The sequence below is a fragment of the Bombina bombina genome, chromosome 11, assembly GCF_027579735.1.
Source record: "Bombina bombina isolate aBomBom1 chromosome 11, aBomBom1.pri, whole genome shotgun sequence".
Classification (NCBI taxonomy): domain Eukaryota; kingdom Metazoa; phylum Chordata; class Amphibia; order Anura; family Bombinatoridae; genus Bombina; species Bombina bombina.
In genome coordinates this window covers 50,206,660-50,223,622 of record NC_069509.1, presented here as the reverse complement: position 1 = coordinate 50,223,622, position 16,963 = coordinate 50,206,660, and the positions used below count along the sequence as shown (strand labels likewise).

Sequence of the window (16,963 nt, the reverse complement as noted above, 5' to 3'; positions counted from 1 at the left end):
GCCCATGGGTGCCCACTCCCCATAATACCCATAATGCTTAATCTCAGGAAGTGTAGCGGATGCCCCCCCCCCCCCCGCCCTTTATGTACCAGCTTGAATTAAAAACCATCAGAGCAACCAAAACAAAAAAGTGTGTTTCTGTTTGTATATGAAGCTCTAGGGCAGAGTTTGCTAATGAAACCTCTGGGACGTGCATATTTACAGCCATCAGTTGGGTTTAGAGAGAGAGAGGGCGATGTAATATTTTTTCACATAAACGTTACTCTAGAAATACTGAAATTACAGAATTTGTAATAGTTTAGTCTTTAACACACAGGTTAATAATGTAAATGTTGCCATTGTGTGAAAAGCACAACTGGGCTAAAAGAAGCTGCTCCCAGGTGGTAAATCGCCATAGAACAAGCTACTGAGCCGTTGTTCATTCCTGAGAGAGCGCTTCTCTTTCTTTATGTAAGGTTTCTTTATGTAAGGGTGATGGGGAAACCAGACATGGACTCCTTGCCCAATGTGCTTAGAGGAATATGGCTGCACCTCAGTGACGAGGCCGAAATGATCTTCTGGGGTTTTCATGTTCCTTGTTCAGAGGAGAATTGTCTGTTATTTCGGGGCTGGACCGACCTTCTTAGACGGGATCAGACTGATATACTACAGTAAAGTTCTCCTCTGTGAAAAGCACAACTGGGCTAAAAGAGGCTGCTGCCAGGTGGTAAATCGCCATACAACAAGCTGCTGAGCTATTGTTTGTTCCTGGTAGAGTGCTTTAGTTTGTCTGATATTCACTCATGAGGTTGTTTAGAATTTTTTGGATAACAAACAAAGTTCACCTGCTATTTCCTACAGGGGATGTCTTTAGCACAGCAAAGGAGCAACTCAACATCAGGTTAAACTGAAATAAAGTTAAAGTAGTAGCCAGCGCTTCTGCTACAAGCCAGCAACAACACTTTTTGGCTGACACCAGAATCAATCAACTGAAAATACATTGATAACTCCTTATTAAATAGTGTATATGTGACCTTTCAAAGCCTTCTCCCCCCTCTAAATAATATAAATGTGAACTTTGTGATGCCTTTCTTGCCTTTAGAATAATGGTTTTAGAGGTAAAGTGGCGTTTTGTTGTTTTTTTCTATATGAATTGTGAAAGTTGATTTTTGACTTTAATGTCCTTAAATTTTGTGCCAGAGCATATCTTCTCGGGAGCCCGGCATTGTAAAGTTTATGGTATGTCCGGGGACTTAAAGTGAATGTAAATTTTGATTCTAAAGTGCCCGGTTTTTAAAAATTCCATTAAAAACAGGGGCACTTTAATTCATCAAAATGTACATTTCACTCCTGTTGTGAAAAAAAAACTTACCTTTTACTCTCGACAGCTGCTCCAGCTTCCTCCACCAGTCGCAAAGCCTCTTCCTGGATCTAAAATGAGGAATCAGGCTTTTTCCAATCACAGCATTGAATCAGACACTGATTCCCCCAAGGGGGAAGCCGTGATTGGAGGATTACCCATCCATCATTTCTGACATCAGAAATGGCTTGCGACAACCGGAGGAAGCTGGAGCAGCTGTCAAGAGTAAAAGGTAATTAAAGTGCCCCTGTTTTTAATCAAATTTTTTAAAATCTGGCACTTTAGCATCAAAATTTACATTCACTTTAAGTAAGGAGTGTGCATCTCACATGCTGCATGTGCAGATAAAAGCCCAGTGAGAAGGGTTACATGTGTATCTCTTAGGGTCTGATTATTAAAAGCTCATAGTCATGGAGAGAATCACACAGAAAACATTTTTTTTCAGAATTATATTTTAATGTAGGTATCTCTCCTTCACACCCAGAACCCTGCAGACCAAGATAAACTGCTCTCAAGCTAATATTTAATTTCTTTAATGGTTTCAGGGACTTTGCACTACTGACAAGAGTTCTTACATTATCTCGCCAAGCTAGAGCGCTTTAGAGAATCAGGCCCTTAATGTACATAAGGGAAGTCGTGTGCATTCTGCAGTTTTGTTAGCTGCATAATCCGGAAGGAGACGGATTTTATCTTCTGAAAGTGCAACACACTAAGATCTGTGCAAATCCACAAGAAGTAATCCGGCTCCGAAAAGGGACGAATGCCTCAAGCGGGCACCTTCTTCTGCATTCGGCAGCTAACGTAACTGAATGCACATGCCTAAAATATTCTATGAACTGATTCAAACATTATATTTCTTTCATGTAATTGGCAAGAGTCCATGAGCTAGTGACGTATGGGATATACATTCCTACCAGGAGGGGGCAAAGTTTCCCAAACCTCAAAATGCCTATAAATACACCTCCCACAACTCAGTTTTACAAACTTTGTCTCCTATGGAGGTGGTGAAGTAAGTTTGTGCTTAGTTGTTGTTCCTTCCTTGTTTTCTAATCCTAAAGAATTCTTTGAGAGTTCTTTACATCCTTTGGATGTGGTAAGAGCTTTGTAATTCTTTATCAAGGCTATTTGTTGTTTTTCTGGTTTCAGAAAAGGTTAGAAAGCCTCTGCCATTTCTTTGGCATCCTCGGTAAAGCTTTTAATTTTTAAGGCTTATTTGGAGGCTGGGTAGGTTCCGCCTCAGAGATTTACAGCTCATTCTGCTAAATTCAGTCGCCATTTCTTGAGCTTTTTCAGATTTGAAGCTTCGGATGATAAAATTTGTAAAGCAGTATTTTGGTCTTCTTTGCATACTTTTATTGTTTTTACCATTTTAATGTATTTTGCTTCTTCTGAAACAGTCTTTGGTAAAAAAAAAGTTCTTCAGGCAGCTGTTTCAGTTTGATTCTACTGCTTTTGATGTAACTTTTTTCAAGGAAAACTTAATTATTGTGTGGATTTAATTTCTCAGTAGAAATAGCGTTTTTTTTATCCCTCCCTCTCTAGTGACTCTTCTGTGGACTTCCACATCTTGGGTATTTCTATCCCATACGTCACTAGCTCATGGACTCTTGCCAATTACATGAAAGAAAACATAATTTTATCTAAGAACTTACCTGATAAATTCATTTCTTTCATATTGCAAGAGTCCACGAGGCCCACCCTTTTTATGGTGGTGATGATTTTTTTTGTATAAAAGCACAATTATTTTTCCTGTTCCTCTTTTTATATGCTTTTTTACTCCTTTTGTTATCACCTCACTACTTGGCTATTCGTTAAACTGATTTGTGGGTGTGGTGAGGGGTGTATTTATAGGCATTTTGAGGTTTGGGAAACTTTCCCTACTCCTGGTAGGAATGTATATCCCATACGTCACTAGCTCATGGACTCTTGCCAATATGAAAGAAATTAATTTATCAGGTAAGTTCTTACATAAACTATGTTATTTCTATCAAGCAGATAAGTGACGACGTGTGAAACACAAGCACCAGTTATTAAACATTATGCATATGGCAGAAATAACTTATATATTTGTTGTAGGAAACAATACAGGTTTTCAGATTTTTTTACTCCTCAAGCAGCCTTTTTGTTTGGAATTGACTTTTATAAAACTCTCTGGCCACACAAATCTGCACCTAATCATGCTGCAAAAGTCCTCTGTGGGATAATAGATGTATTATACTGTAAGCAAAGGGACAAATGCAGCCTGGAAGCTCTAGCAGAGGGTGGGTTAAGATTGTCAGTACCAGGATTCAGTGTCTGGTGCTGCTGGGACAAGGTGGGTTAGTGGTGCAGTAAAAGTCTACATAGTCACCTTTTGGTCAAGGTGAGTGAGTGGGTACATAGATTAGCACCTCTAGGATAATGTAAATGAGGGACTAGTCAGAAGTTTATAGGTTGGCACTTCCAGGGAAAGGGGAATAAAGTTTTTTTTTCAGTAAGTACATAGACTAGCATAATGTAAATGAGACATGAGTCAGGAGTGTATGGGATGGCACTACCAGGGCAAGATGAATAAGGGGGTATACAGATTAGCACCTCTAGTATAATGTAAATGAGGCATCAGTCAGGAGTGTATAGGATGGCACTAACAGGGTAAGATGAATGAGGGGGTTGGGTATAAAGACTAGCACATCTAGTATAATGTAAATGAGGCATCAGTCAGGAGTGTATAGGATGGCACTAACAGGGCAAGATGAATGAGGGGTTGGGTATAAAGACTAGCACCTCTAGTATAATGTAAATGAGGCATCAGTCAGGAGCGTATAGGATGGCACTACCAGGGCAAGATGAATGAGGGGGTATACAGACTAGCACCTTTAGTATAATGTAAATGAGGCATCAGTCAGGAGTGTATAGGATGGCACTAACAGGGCAAGATGAATGAGGGGTTGGGTATAAAGACTAGCACCTCTTGTATAATGTAAATGAGGCATCAGTCAGGAGTGTATAGGATGGCACTAACAGGGCAAGATGAATGAGGGGGTATACAGACTAGCACCTTTAGTATAATGTAAATGAGGCATCAGTCAGGAGTGTATAGGATGGCACTAACAGGGCAAGATGAATGAGGGGTTGGGTATACAGACTAGCACCTCTAGTATAATGTAAATGAGGCATCAGTCAGGTATAGGATGGCACTACCAGGGCAAGATGAATGAGGGGGTATACAGACTAGCACATCTAGTATAATGTAAATGAGGCATCAGGAGTGTATAGGATGGCATTTCCATGGCAAGATAAATGAGGGGTTGCTGAGGTGGTACACAGACTAACACCAGGGGTGAAAGGTCAGATAGAAGTGTATCGGCTGGCACTTTTAGGTGTAAGGAGAAAAAGGCAGGTAGTGAGTTGGTGCATAGACTAGCACCTGTATGACAATATGAATAAGGGACTCAGTACAAGGGGTACATACTTGGCTCTTAAATAACATTGATAACTTGTTAGCATGGAGCACATGCCACTCACTTCTTGGAGATGCAGAATTAGGAGGTAGTATAGAGCCTGATACCTCTAGGATGACATGAATGGGGGGGCAGTATGCAGCATATAGCTTGTAATCACTAGGACAAGATAAATGGTGTGTGTGAAGCACATAGGGTGATACATCTAAGGAAGGTAACTACAAATAATTGGTGGACAGCTTAAAACGGGACAAATTGAGACAAAGGGAGTTCTTTTCATAAATATTCCGTAATGACGGTCTATGTTAGTAAAAATGTCACTTAACTTTCCTCGTTCTTTCAGCCGTAGCCTCAGGTCCACCACCAGATATGAGCTTTACATGCATGATGTGTGATGCAACTATCATAAGGAACAAATATAAATAATAACAAAATGTAACATATGTACAAATAGTAATAAAAGACGTTTGTTCCACATAGCAAAGTTACATGATATAATTGGAGGTGTGTGTTTGGGCCAGCTCTTGGAATAGAGCCAAGACAGAAAATATATCCAATATGAGGCTGTAGCCAAGGAGGTAGCCATTATGGCCTGTAGGGTAAAATCTTGTTGTTATATAGATCAAGGCTTAGTCTTGCAAGAAATTAAACTTTATTGCTGAATCAGTGGAGAGACCAGAACAGGATGCGCTGAGGTGTATGAGCCAGAGGTTGTGCAGAAATCCAGGGTTAGTTTCAGACCAAAGTCGACCACAAAAGAAAACAAGAACATTAGTGGTATCGTTACCCTTATAAAGATCTTCCCTGCCTTCTCTTTTTACCATTTGCCAGGTGATTGAGGAGCTTCGTCGAGAGCTGGAGCAAATGCAGCTGATGCGGTTGGAGATGGAGCACCGATTAGGTCTTGGGAATAGTACTGCGCTCCAGGAGTACAACAGCCGGACGCGAGAAGCGGAGCTAGAGCAAGAAGTACGAAGACTTAAGCAGGTATCAGCCAGTACTTTTATGTCATAATTCATATCTAAAGCAGAAGTTCCTAACACAAGTCCTCAGTGGACTCCTGTATATCTGTTTTTCTTCTTGAACATTTGTGAAATCACTCGAATCAGTACCTTTATCTCATCTGGGCTCAGGCAGAGATCTTTCAGTTCTGCCCATTGTAGGGTCCTCAAGGGTGGGAGTTGAACATCCCTCAATATGATGTTCAATCGTCCAATAACTAACAAAATAATTATGGTTGGCACTACGAAAAAAGTTGAAAAAAAGTATCAGGAAAAATATCCTGGAGCAACCATTTCATATTAGAAAAATAGTTTTTGGTGCAGTAATGTTTTCTTTATACTTACTGAAATTATTTTCTATATGTGGTCTGAAAAAGGACATTAGACTTACTAATTCCCCCAAAACCTCAAAATACCTTATCCCTTACAGATGAGTTTATAACAACCTACTTGCTATTGAATAGGTACCGTTGCATAACCAAATACCACCTTGCTGGCAATTTGGCTTCACAACAACCTATTTACTGGATAAAAATACTGCATTTTATAAAAATTGTTTTTATTTATTCTAGGCTTCTTTTCCTCTTCTATCCTGGCATTACCCCAATGTGATGCTGAGGTTTTCGGTTATTGAAAAGGAAAATGGGCAACCCTTTGGTATTTGCTTATGGTTTTTTTCTTCTTGATTATTCAATTTCAAGTGGTTTAATACACTTTCATTCTTATATGTAAATAGGATATATTAAGTTTTTGAGAGAATTGGTTCGTATTCAGATCACATATGGTAGTGCGTTTTTAATTCATATAAATGTGCATTCGAGTTTTAGAGTTTGTGCACCAAGAGTTGTTATTGATTTATGGCACAATTATCCAGGCCATAAGAACATCTTAAAAGTAAAACAGTGGTTGCACACCAGATGGCTCATTAGAAATACAATCAGACATGTATGATATTGTCTTACGCATTTTACGCCCCCTAGTGGCGCTTAAAGGGATAGTAAACACCAAAATGTTATTGTTTAAAAAGATAGATAATCCCTTTATTTACTATTCCCCAGTTTTGCATAACAAACACTGTTATAGAAATATACTTTTTACCTCTGTGATTTCCTTGTTTCTAAGTTTCTGCAGACTGCTCCTTATCTCAGTTATTTTGACAGACTTGCATTGCAGGCAATTAGTGCTGACTCTTAAATAACTTCATGTGCATGAGCTCAGTGTTATCTATATGAAACACATGAACCAACGCCCTCTAGCTGTTAAAAACTGTCAAATGCAGAGGCAGCCTTCAGGGGCTTAGAAATTAGCATATGAGCCTACCTAGATTTAGCTTTCAACTAAGAATAACAAGAGAACAAAGCACATTTGATGATAAAAGTAAATTTAAAAGTTGTTTAAAATTATATGCCCTATCTGAATCATGAAAGTTTCATTTGGACTTTACTATCCCTTTAAGCATAGACTAGTAGTGTTACCCCTTATCTTCCTTTTATATAGCATACAATTCATTAACTTATTAACCCTTAAAGTGAAGGTAAAGTTACCATTATCACGATCCAGGATATCATAAATCAACTAAATTAAATGGGACATTCATTCATCAATTGTCATCAATCTACGTAAAAACAAAGTTATATCCAATATTAATCCATTTTCGAGCGTACACTAAAGCAACCCGTTTTTTGTTTTGTTTTCTTTTTCCTGCTGATCACGTTTCTGTATCAGCCAACTGAGATTCTGGCCACTAGGCGGCCGTCAGTACACGTCACCCGCCTACTTTATCCTGTGCGCATACACAATTGCTCTCTGCACCCGCGCGCGCTCACGATTAGCGCATGCGTATTGGCCAGATCCAGGAATCCCCATAAGAACCAGAATCTCTCGTGTGCGCAGAATACTTTGAAATGGGCGTTTGGCGCATGCGCTATTTTTACGAAGTCTCGTGAACGTGCTCTGTGCTAACGTAGAAAAAAAAATTGAAAAAAAAAGTTAGTGATTACGTTAGGGTAAGCATAACAAATGCATTCAAATAAAACTTAACCTTCACTTTAAACATGCTACAATACCTTTAAAAACAAATACTGTATATGCCAGATAAAAAAATACAAATTAATACAACAAAAAAGTGTTCTTCTGAGCATTTACAGACCATGAAACCACTAAACAAAATAACTTAAATCGCATTCCAAGTTCAAGAGCTCTAGTTTTTAACATATATCCAGTACAGTTCTTTCCTGGCTACATCATTGATTTTAACAGAAAGGTTTGCAACATCTGTAAATTGCACATCATTAAAGGGGCATTAAACACTTTGAGATGGGAATATAAAATGATAAATCATATACATAAGAAAAACCTCTGCAATATACTTTATTTTGTCCCCTTTTTCTGTAATTCCATTCTGAAATTGTGAGCTTTTTAGCTCTTGTTAGAAATGGAAGTGCAGAACACTGTTATATTCCACACAGCCATTGGCTGCACACTCTAGTGACCTATTTATAACTGTCCCTAATTGGCCACAGCAGAGAAGGTAACCTAAGTTACAACATGGCAGCTCCCACTGCTTTATAGAAACTAAAACTTTACAATTATTTTTTCACTATTTAAACAACTAATGAAGCTTTAAAAAATGCATCTACTTGTTATTCTCAGACTAATCTGTTCTTTGAATGCATTATTCTATATAGAATTTATTTAGTGTTTAATGTCCGTTTAAGTGTCTTGCAGTTGTAGAACCCTGGTTGTTTTAGGGTTTTTAGCTACACAGGCAAAGACACATTTTGCAGGGGCCCCCCTCCAAAAATTGGCCTTATGCAAGCGCCGGCCCTGTTTACCAACATACTGAATATAGCAAATATTACAAATACACAGCGAACCCTATTTTACAGTTGGCATTAAAGAAAATCTCATAAACCTTATTGTCTACTGGGCATCTAAATTGTTTAGACAAGTCCAACATATCACAAGTTAGACATGTCCTTTTGTAACCACAAACCCCACATATCTTTTTTGTCTTTTAACTAAACTGGGGGATAATTTGGATGCCAGGGTAATGGGTAAGTACATCTTAACTATCATTATTTTTTTTTAATGACTTATAATTGGACACATAAAATCATTCTTTTGACTGAGTTGCATTATCTGCAACATCTCAAAGTAATAGGTGCCATAATGCTACCAAGACTTGAGCCTATATTCAATTCATCTAATGTTGGTGGTTTTATTTTATTCTTTTTTAATAGGAGCACCGAGGCCTCAAGGAGCAGAACGAGGAGCTGAATGGGCAAATTATAAACCTCAGCATCCAGGGAGCCAAAAACCTTTTCTCCACAACATTCTCCGATTCACTAGCAGCTGAGATCAGTAGCGTTTCTCGAGATGAGGTAAGGAAGAATTCCATGGGTTTTTCTAGTGAGGATTTGGGAAAGGATTGACAGACACCCAGGACTACGTATGATGTAATCTCTTAGTGTTTCTGTGTAGGGGATAAAATACAGCTATGTCTTTACCTCTAAAGTGATTAACATTTTCTACATATGAAGTATAGTAAGACTGGTTATTTGTTTTTTTGTAGAAATGAGCTGTTTTTCTCATCTTCCATCTCTAAGGGCTAGATTTATCAAGCAAGGGTGGACATATTTGCCCCTGTCTGTCCCAGCTCGGCTCTAGCGGTCAGAAATCCGCTGGCGGATTTCAGCATTGCACACAAGCGCTATTTTGCGCTCGCATGCAATGCCGCCCCCTGCCCACTCACAATAACGTGTGGGCAGCAGCTGTCAATCTCCATGGTCGGATGAGACCAGGGAGATTGAATTACTCCACCTAAGAGGTGGAGAAGAGGGTAGGAAGCAGAGATCTGATGACCGCTGCTTGATAAATACTGACTGCAGGTCCGGAGCTGCTTAGTTTAGCGAGGAGGCAGCGGCACAGAAAGGTTACAATTATCACATTTTTTTACAAAGTCATCACTGAAGGTCCTATTTATTTTTAGTGTAGGTAAATCCTAGCATTTTTAAAACTTTTAAGTTGTAATCTTTACAATCATTTAGTCATGTTAAAGGCAGTTATTTATAGCTAGCCCCGTTAAACTGCTTTGGTTCCCCTTTGGCCAAATCTCTGCAAACCCCATAAAATCTAAAAGAACATACAATATATAGTGAAAGGTATGCGGACACCTGACCACCACACCTATGGGAGATCACCACACCTATGTGAGTTTGTTGGACATCCTATTCCAAAACCATGGGCTTTAATATGGAGTTGCCTCCCACCCCTCCTTTGCAGCCATAAGACGCCACTCTTCTGGGAAGGCTTTCCACAAAAAAGTGTGTCTGTGGGAATTTGTGTTCATTGTGGTATGCTTGAGTCACTCCCATTCTATAGTTTGGTAGTTTCTCCTTATTCTTCACATCCTGACTATTCTACAGACAGGTTATAACACGGGTCTTTTCAAGAGCTCTCTGAAAGTCCTAATTATTCTGACTTACTGTTCACCTGGAAGTCCAGATTTGTCTTCAAGCTCTGCACTGGCTTAAAAGTTCTCATTTTAAGCCTAGTTATAAATATCCCACAAATACTACACATCCTGAAGACATGCTTCCTGTTTTTCCCAATACCTTTTAAAACCTAATTTGCCGAAAATTGTGGGATTTCATACTTTTCTGTCCAGCCTCTACTCAAGAGACCGTTTTCATTAGTAATGTCCATTTTTAGAGACAAGGTTTGTAAGGATGTTTTATAAAGATGGGTTAGGTGTATAGAGAGGAGGAATCGGAGATGGATTGAAGCATAAAATTAAACTAGCAGGAAGTGCAACTAATACCTAGATACCTACTGCTCATTTGTTGGTAGAAACAACTTAAAGGGACATAATACTCATATGCTAAATCACTTGAAACTGATGCAGTATAACTGTAAAAAGCTGACAGGAAAATATCACCTGAGCATCTCTATGTAAAAAAGGAAGATATTTTACCTCACAATCTCCTCAGCTCAGTAGAGTTAGTTCTGTGTAAAAAGTTATACTCAGCTGCTGCCCAGCTGCAGGTAAAAAAAATAAAGAAAGAAATAAGCAGCAGCCAATCAGCATCAGCAGTACTTAGGTCATGAACTCTTTTACTGTGATCTCATGAGATTTCACTTAACTCTCATGAGATTTCATAGTAAACTTCCTTAAACTGAATAGGGAAATAAGATGAGGTGCATGTAAGCTCACTTCCTTAGCTGTTCTGGGACAGACATACTGATTTGCTGCTTAGAAATCCTTTACAATGGGAGGTGGCTACTGAGGAACTTTTGAGGTAAAATATCTTTCTTTTTTACATAGAGATGTTCAGGAGATATTTTCTAGTCAGCTTTTTACAGCTATACTGCATCACTTTCAAGTGTTTAAACATTTGGGTATCATGTCCCTTTAAAGAAAATTATGGTTTGTTCAGTGCAGGAATAACTGGGAAAAAACAAAGCTCTGTGGTATATTTTTAAATACTCTATTTTAGATTAAACAAATAAACATTTTGTGTATCATGTTCCTTTATATAGCATGATTCTTCTATTTCCTATTTTCTTGCAGCTCATGGAAGCTATACATAAACAGGAGGAGATAAACCTGCGGCTTCAAGATTATATTGATCGCATTATTGTAGCAATTATGGAGACCAATCCTGCCATCTTGGAAGTGAAGTATGTGATAGAGAAGCACCATCAAGCACACAAAGTCAGAGACAAAGAGAGACACACAGTGACACACACACCGCCAGAAGCACTGAGAGAGACACACATCGCCAGAAGCACTGAGAGAGACACACATCGCCAGAAGCACTGAGAGAGACACACACACCGCCAGAAGCACTGAGAGAGACACACACACCGCCAGAAGCACTGAGAGAGACACACACATCGCCAGAAGCACTGAGAGAGACACACAGTGACACACACACCGCCAGAAGCACTGAGAGAGACACACATCGCCAGAAGCACTGAGAGAGACACACACACCGCCAGAAGCACTGAGAGAGACACACACACCGCCAGAAGCACTGAGAGAGACACACACATCGCCAGAAGCACTGAGAGAGACACACAGTGACACACACATCGCCAGAAGCACTGAGAGAGACACACATCGCCAGAAGCACTGAGAGAGACACACACACCGCCAGAAGCACTGAGAGAGACACACACACCGCCAGAAGCACTGAGAGAGACACACACATCGCCAGAAGCACTGAGAGAGACACACACATCGCCAGAAGCACTGAGAGAGACACACATCGCCAGAAGCACTGAGAGAGACACACACATCGCCAGAAGCACTGAGAGAGACACACACATCGCCAGAAGCACTGAGAGAGACACACACCGCCAGAAGCACTGAGAGAGACACACACATTGCCAGAAGCACTGAGAGAGACACACAGTGACACACACACATCGCCAGAAGCACTGAGAGAGACACACAGTGACACACACACATCGCCAGAAGCACTGAGAGAGACACACAGTGACACACACACATCGCCAGAAGCACCGAGAGAGACACACACATCGCCAGAAGCACTGAGAGAGACACACACACCGCCAGAAGCACTGAGAGAGACACACAGTGACACACACACATCGCCAGAAGCACCGAGAGAGACACACACATCGCCAGAAGCACTGAGAGAGACACACACATCGCCAGAAGCACTGAGAGAGACACACACATCGCCAGAAGCACTGAGAGAGACACACACATCGCCAGAAGCACTGAGAGAGACACACACATCGCCAGAAGCACTGAGAGAGACACACACATCGCCAGAAGCACTGAGAGAGACACACACATCGCCAGAAGCACTGAGAGAGACACACACATCGCCAGAAGCACTGAGAGAGACACACATCGCCAGAAGCACTGAGAGAGACACACACATCGCCAGAAGCACTGAGAGAGACACACACATCGCCAGAAGCACTGAGAGAGACACACACATCGCCAGAAGCACTGAGAGAGACACACCGCCAGAAGCACTGAGAGAGACACACACATTGCCAGAAGCACTGAGAGAGACACACAGTGACACACACACATCGCCAGAAGCACTGAGAGAGACACACAGTGACACACACACATCGCCAGAAGCACTGAGAGAGACACACAGTGACACACACACATCGCCAGAAGCACCGAGAGAGACACACACATCGCCAGAAGCACTGAGAGAGACACACACACCGCCAGAAGCACTGAGAGAGACACACAGTGACACACACACATCGCCAGAAGCACCGAGAGAGACACACACATCGCCAGAAGCACTGAGAGAGACACACACATCGCCAGAAGCACTGAGAGAGACACACACATCGCCAGAAGCACTGAGAGAGACACACACATCGCCAGAAGCACTGAGAGAGACACACACATCGCCAGAAGCACTGAGAGAGACACACACATCGCCAGAAGCACCGAGAGAGACACACACATCGCCAGAAGCACTGAGAGAGACACACACATCGCCAGAAGCACTGAGAGAGACACACACATCGCCAGAAGCACTGAGAGAGACACACACATCGCCAGAAGCACTGAGAGAGACACACATCGCCAGAAGCACTGAGACACACACATCGCCAGAAGCACTGAGAGAGACACACACATCACCAGAAGCACTGAGAGAGACACACACCGCCAGAAGCACTGAGAGAGACACACACATCGCCAGAAGCACTGAGAGAGACACACACATCGCCAGAAGCACTGAGAGAGACACACACATCGCCAGAAGCACTGAGAGAGAGACACACATCGCCAGAAGCACTGAGAGAGACACACACATCGCCAGAAGCACTGAGAGAGACACACACATCGCCAGAAGCACTGAGAGAGACACACACATCGCCAGAAGCACTGAGAGAGACACACACATCGCCAGAAGCACTGAGAGAGACACGCACATCGCCAGAAGCACTGAGAGAGACACGCACACCGCCAGAAGCACTGAGAGAGACACGCACACCGCCAGAAGCACTGAGAGAGACACGCACACCGCCAGAAGCACTGAGAGAGACACACACATCGCCAGAAGCACTGAGAGAGACACACACATCGCCAGAAGCACTGAGAGAGACAAACACATCGCCAGAAGCACTGAGAGAGACACACACATCGCCAGAAGCACTGAGAGAGACACACACACCGCCAGAAGCACTGAGAGAGACACACACATCGCCAGAAGCACTGAGAGAGACACACACATCGCCAGAAGCACTGAGAGAGACACACACATCGCCAGAAGCACTGAGAGAGACACACACATCGCCAGAAGCACTGAGAGAGACACACACATCGCCAGAAGCACTGAGAGAGACACACACACCGCCAGAAGCACTGAGAGAGACACACACATCGCCAGAAGCACTGAGAGAGACACACACATCGCCAGAAGCACTGAGAGAGACACACACACCGCCAGAAGCACTGAGAGAGACACACACACCGCCAGAAGCACTGAGAGAGACACACACATCGCCAGAAGCACTGAGAGAGACACACACATCGCCAGAAGCACTGAGAGAGACACACACATCGCCAGAAGCACTGAGAGAGACACACATCGCCAGAAGCACTGAGAGAGACACACACATCGCCAGAAGCACTGAGAGAGACACACACATCGCCAGAAGCACTGAGAGAGACACACACACCGCCAGAAGCACTGAGAGAGACACACACATCGCCAGAAGCACTGAGAGAGACACACATCGCCAGAAGCACTGAGAGAGACACACACATCGCCAGAAGCACTGAGAGAGACACACACATCGCCAGAAGCACTGAGAGAGACACACAGTGACACACACACATCGCCAGAAGCACTGAGAGAGACACACACATCGCCAGAAGCACTGAGAGAGACACACACATCGCCAGAAGCACTGAGAGAGACACACAGTGACACACACACATCGCCAGAAGCACTGAGATACAAACACACACGCATCGCCAGAAACACTGAAATACACACATACACAGCCAGAGGCACTGAGACACATACACAGCCAGAGGCACTGAGACACATACACAGCCAGAGGCACTGAGACACATACACAGCCAGAGGCACTGAGACACATACACAGCCAGAGGCACTGAGACACATACACAGCCAGAGGCACTGAGACACACACACAGCCAGAGGCACTGAGACACACACACAGCCAGAGGCACTGAGACACACACACAGCCAGAGGCACTGAGACACACACACAGCCAGAGGCACTGAGACACACACACAGCCAGAGGCACTGAGACACACACAGCCAGAGGCACTGAGACACACACACAGCCAGAGGCACTGAGACACACACACAGCCAGAGGCACTGAGACACACACACAGCCAGAGGCACTGAGACACACACACAGCCAGAGGCACTGAGACACACACACAGCCAGAGGCACTGAGACACACACACAGCCAGAGGCACTGAGACACACACACAGCCAGAGGCACTGAGACACACACACAGCCAGAGGCACTGAGACACACACACACACAGCCAGAGGCACTGAGACACACACACACACAGCCAGAGGCACTGAGACACACACACACACAGCCAGAGGCACTGAGACACACACACACACACAGCCAGAGGCACTGAGACACACACACACACACACAGCCAGAGGCACTGAGACACACACACAGCCAGAGACACTGAGACACACACACAGCCAGAGGCACTGAGACACACACACAGCCAGAGGCACTGAGACACACACACAGCCAGAGGCACTGAGACACACACACAGCCAGAGGCACTGAGACACACACACAGCCAGAGGCACTGAGACACACACACAGCCAGAGGCACTGAGACACGCACACAGCCAGAGGCACTGAGACACGCACACAGCCAGAGGCACTGAGACACACACACAGCCAGAGGCACTGAGACACACACACAGCCAGAGGCACTGAGACACACACACAGCCAGAGGCACTGAGACACACACACAGCCAGAGGCACTGAGACACACACACAGCCAGAGGCACTGAGACACACACACAGCCAGAGGCACTGAGACACACACACAGCCAGAGGCACTGAGACACACACACACACACACACACACAGCCAGAGGCACTGAGACACACACACACACACAGCCAGAGGCACTGAGACACACACACAGCCAGAGGCACTGAGACACACACGCACACACACAGCCAGAGGCACTGAGACACACACACAGCCAGAGGCACTGAGACACACACACAGCCAGAGGCACTGAGACACACACACAGCCAGAGGCACTGAGACACACACACAGCCAGAGGCACTGAGACACACACACACACAGCCAGAGGCACTGAGACACACACACACACAGCCAGAGGCACTGAGACACACACACACACACAGCCAGAGGCACTGACACACACACACACACACAGCCAGAGGCACTGAGACACACACACACACACACAGCCAGAGGCACTGAGACACACACACAGCCAGAGACACTGAGACACACACACAGCCAGAGGCACTGAGACACACACACAGCCAGAGGCACTGAGACACACACACAGCCAGAGGCACTGAGACACACACACAGCCAGAGGCACTGAGACACACACACAGCCAGAGGCACTGAGACACACACACAGCCAGAGGCACTGAGACACACACACAGCCAGAGGCACTGAGACACACACACAGCCAGAGGCACTGAGACACACACACAGCCAGAGGCACTGAGACACACACACAGCCAGAGGCACTGAGACACACACACAGCCAGAGGCACTGAGACACACACACAGCCAGAGGCACTGAGACACACACACACACACACACAGCCAGAGGCACTGAGACACACACACACACACACACAGCCAGAGGCACTGAGACACACACACAGCCAGAGGCACTGAGACACACACACAGCCAGAGGCACTGAGACACACACGCACACACACAGCCAGAGGCACTGAGACACACACACAGCCAGAGGCACTGAGACACACACACAGCCAGAGGCACTGAGACACACATACAGCCAGAGGCACTGAGACACACACATACACAGCCAGAGGCACTGAGACACACACACACACACACACACAGCCAGAGGCACTGAGACACACACACACACACACAGCCAGAGGCACTGAGACACACACACACACAC

General features: G+C 44.0%; 1 protein-coding gene across 2 annotated transcripts in view; it reads left to right on the top strand.

Moving 5' to 3' along the window:
• The window catches only part of RAB11FIP3 (RAB11 family interacting protein 3), a 126,649-nt gene that overhangs the window by 95,672 nt on the left and 14,014 nt on the right, over positions 1-16,963 (top strand). For both annotated transcript variants that reach the window (XM_053694602.1, XM_053694601.1), the window contains 3 exons: positions 5,611-5,766; positions 9,023-9,163; positions 11,353-11,462. In XM_053694602.1, the coding sequence (XP_053550577.1) occupies positions 5,611-5,766; positions 9,023-9,163; positions 11,353-11,462 (407 nt within the window). The remainder of the gene's footprint in view (positions 1-5,610; positions 5,767-9,022; positions 9,164-11,352; positions 11,463-16,963) is intronic.